General features: G+C 40.8%; 1 protein-coding gene across 1 annotated transcript in view; it reads right to left on the bottom strand.

Moving 5' to 3' along the window:
- LOC103371751 (arrestin domain-containing protein 3-like) overlaps nucleotides 1-1,786 on the bottom strand; it is a 15,310-nt gene that overhangs the window by 10,470 nt on the left and 3,054 nt on the right. Inside the window, exons 2-3 of the mRNA XM_008301181.1 lie at nucleotides 1,548-1,729; nucleotides 1,327-1,423 (exon numbers count right to left, since the gene is read on the bottom strand). Coding sequence (XP_008299403.1) covers nucleotides 1,327-1,423; nucleotides 1,548-1,729 — 279 coding nt within the window. The remainder of the gene's footprint in view (nucleotides 1-1,326; nucleotides 1,424-1,547; nucleotides 1,730-1,786) is intronic.

Below are 1,786 nucleotides of genomic sequence, written 5' to 3'. Positions count from 1 at the left end.
TTTTGGTAAACATTAAACCACAAGGCCTAATGCTTACTGGGTCAAGAGTCTATTTTGTTTGTCATTTTACTCTAATGTCCTTTTTGAACAGCAAAAGATTTTTCCACACCTGCCATGCAGATAAAATTGGTTCAGCCTCGTTCTGACTTTAGACACATGTACTTTGATAGCTGCAGTGTTTTCTGCAGATCCGGTGACGTAGCTTTGGGATTCTTGGAGATTTCTTTTCGCATTAAACTGTCTGCTCTTGACCTACGTTTGCAACAAATGGCCAGTCAAACTGACAGTCCATTGAAATCTACAGTATTTGTAGATCATTTCCATTACAGTGTAATTATTTCTATTAAATAATTGGAGATCTTTTAAAGTTACCTTCCAGATGCATGAGCATCCACAACCCTTTTCTGAAGGCCTGAAAGCAGTGGCGGCTGGTGAAAGTTGTTGGTGGGGGGGCACAGTCTGCAAATGACTTTTTATTTTTTTAAACCAGAAATTAGAATATGAACAGCATCAGGCACAGCTATTTACAGGAATGCAAATTTTCTACCACTGGAGGATATTCTAATCATAATCTGATTTAACATTGGTAAGACTTACCAGAAATACATTTCAAAACCATTCATCAAACTTTCATCATAGTAAGGGCTGTTTATGAGATTTCACAAATCTGCCAACTAAATCGTTGCCAAACAATTTCTTCACCAATGTGTTTGTAAAGGTGTGTAATAACATGCTTTATAATGTTGAAGTTCAACTCCTGTGGGAGTTGAACCAATTGTTGAAAAATCGATTTATATAATACATCACTGGGGTATTATTTATATAATACATCCCACCAGTGACACGAAGCATGTGACCCCACTCTTCTTGCAGTTGCACTGCCGGTTGCTGTCATCTCCATGACTATTACAGTTTGTTGACTTCAGTAGCTCCTCAGGAGCCATGGGGTCTAGTGTTGGAACTGGCTCATACCCATTCACACCTAATGTCCGTCCATAGTCACTGGCCTTCAGAGACATGTTCTGTAAAAGGATCCAGTCCTGGTCTGCAGACAGGCACAGAGTGAATGCTGCACCCTCTGTTAGAGGTAGAGTCTCTGGTTTGATCACTCCTGACGCCACCTTCCTTGAGAACATCCATCCNGTCTCATTCAATCGTGGCTTATCTGTAGACCATAAAAATGTTCCATGAGCAAAGGGACTTTGAGCTGCACAATGGTCAGCTGCAGGAGGAGAGTTTATTTGTCATTGCAGCCCCATCATTGAGATGATCTGTGCAATAAATGGAGATTTTAATAACATTAGATCGTACACAATCCAACATTACCTTGGTGGAAGCCTGTTTTTTCAATGTTCACATCCATGCCTACTGTTCCTGAGTTGAAGAGCTTCATCTTCTTATCGATGTTACCTTGCTGTTGAATCTGACAGGAAAATCACAAATTGGTTACATACAGTGATAATTCTCATGCAGAGTCCAAGTCAGCAGACATCTTGGACATGTGATTGTGAATGCGTGTGTGTTGTGAGGTAGGTTGTAAAAGATACCATCAGCATTGGATCTGGGATTCCTTTGTGGATGAGGGTGAACTCTGCCTTGGCTTTGCTGTCTATCTTCATCGACCTGCTCAGGTTTGCTTCCAGTGTGTACAAGATCTTTCCATATTTGCCATGGAAGGAGGACGGCAGCTCTCTGTAAGATGTGACAACACAATGTACAATCAGACTGGCTGAGTGACAGAGATAGAGAACATTGAAACAACTTAAATGATAAAAGCCAGTGGTAA

Source organism: Stegastes partitus, unplaced genomic scaffold (assembly GCF_000690725.1).
Source record: "Stegastes partitus isolate 25-593 unplaced genomic scaffold, Stegastes_partitus-1.0.2 Scaffold1638, whole genome shotgun sequence".
NCBI lineage: Eukaryota > Metazoa > Chordata > Actinopteri > Pomacentridae > Stegastes > Stegastes partitus.
This window is presented reverse-complemented; position numbering and strand designations above follow the sequence as displayed.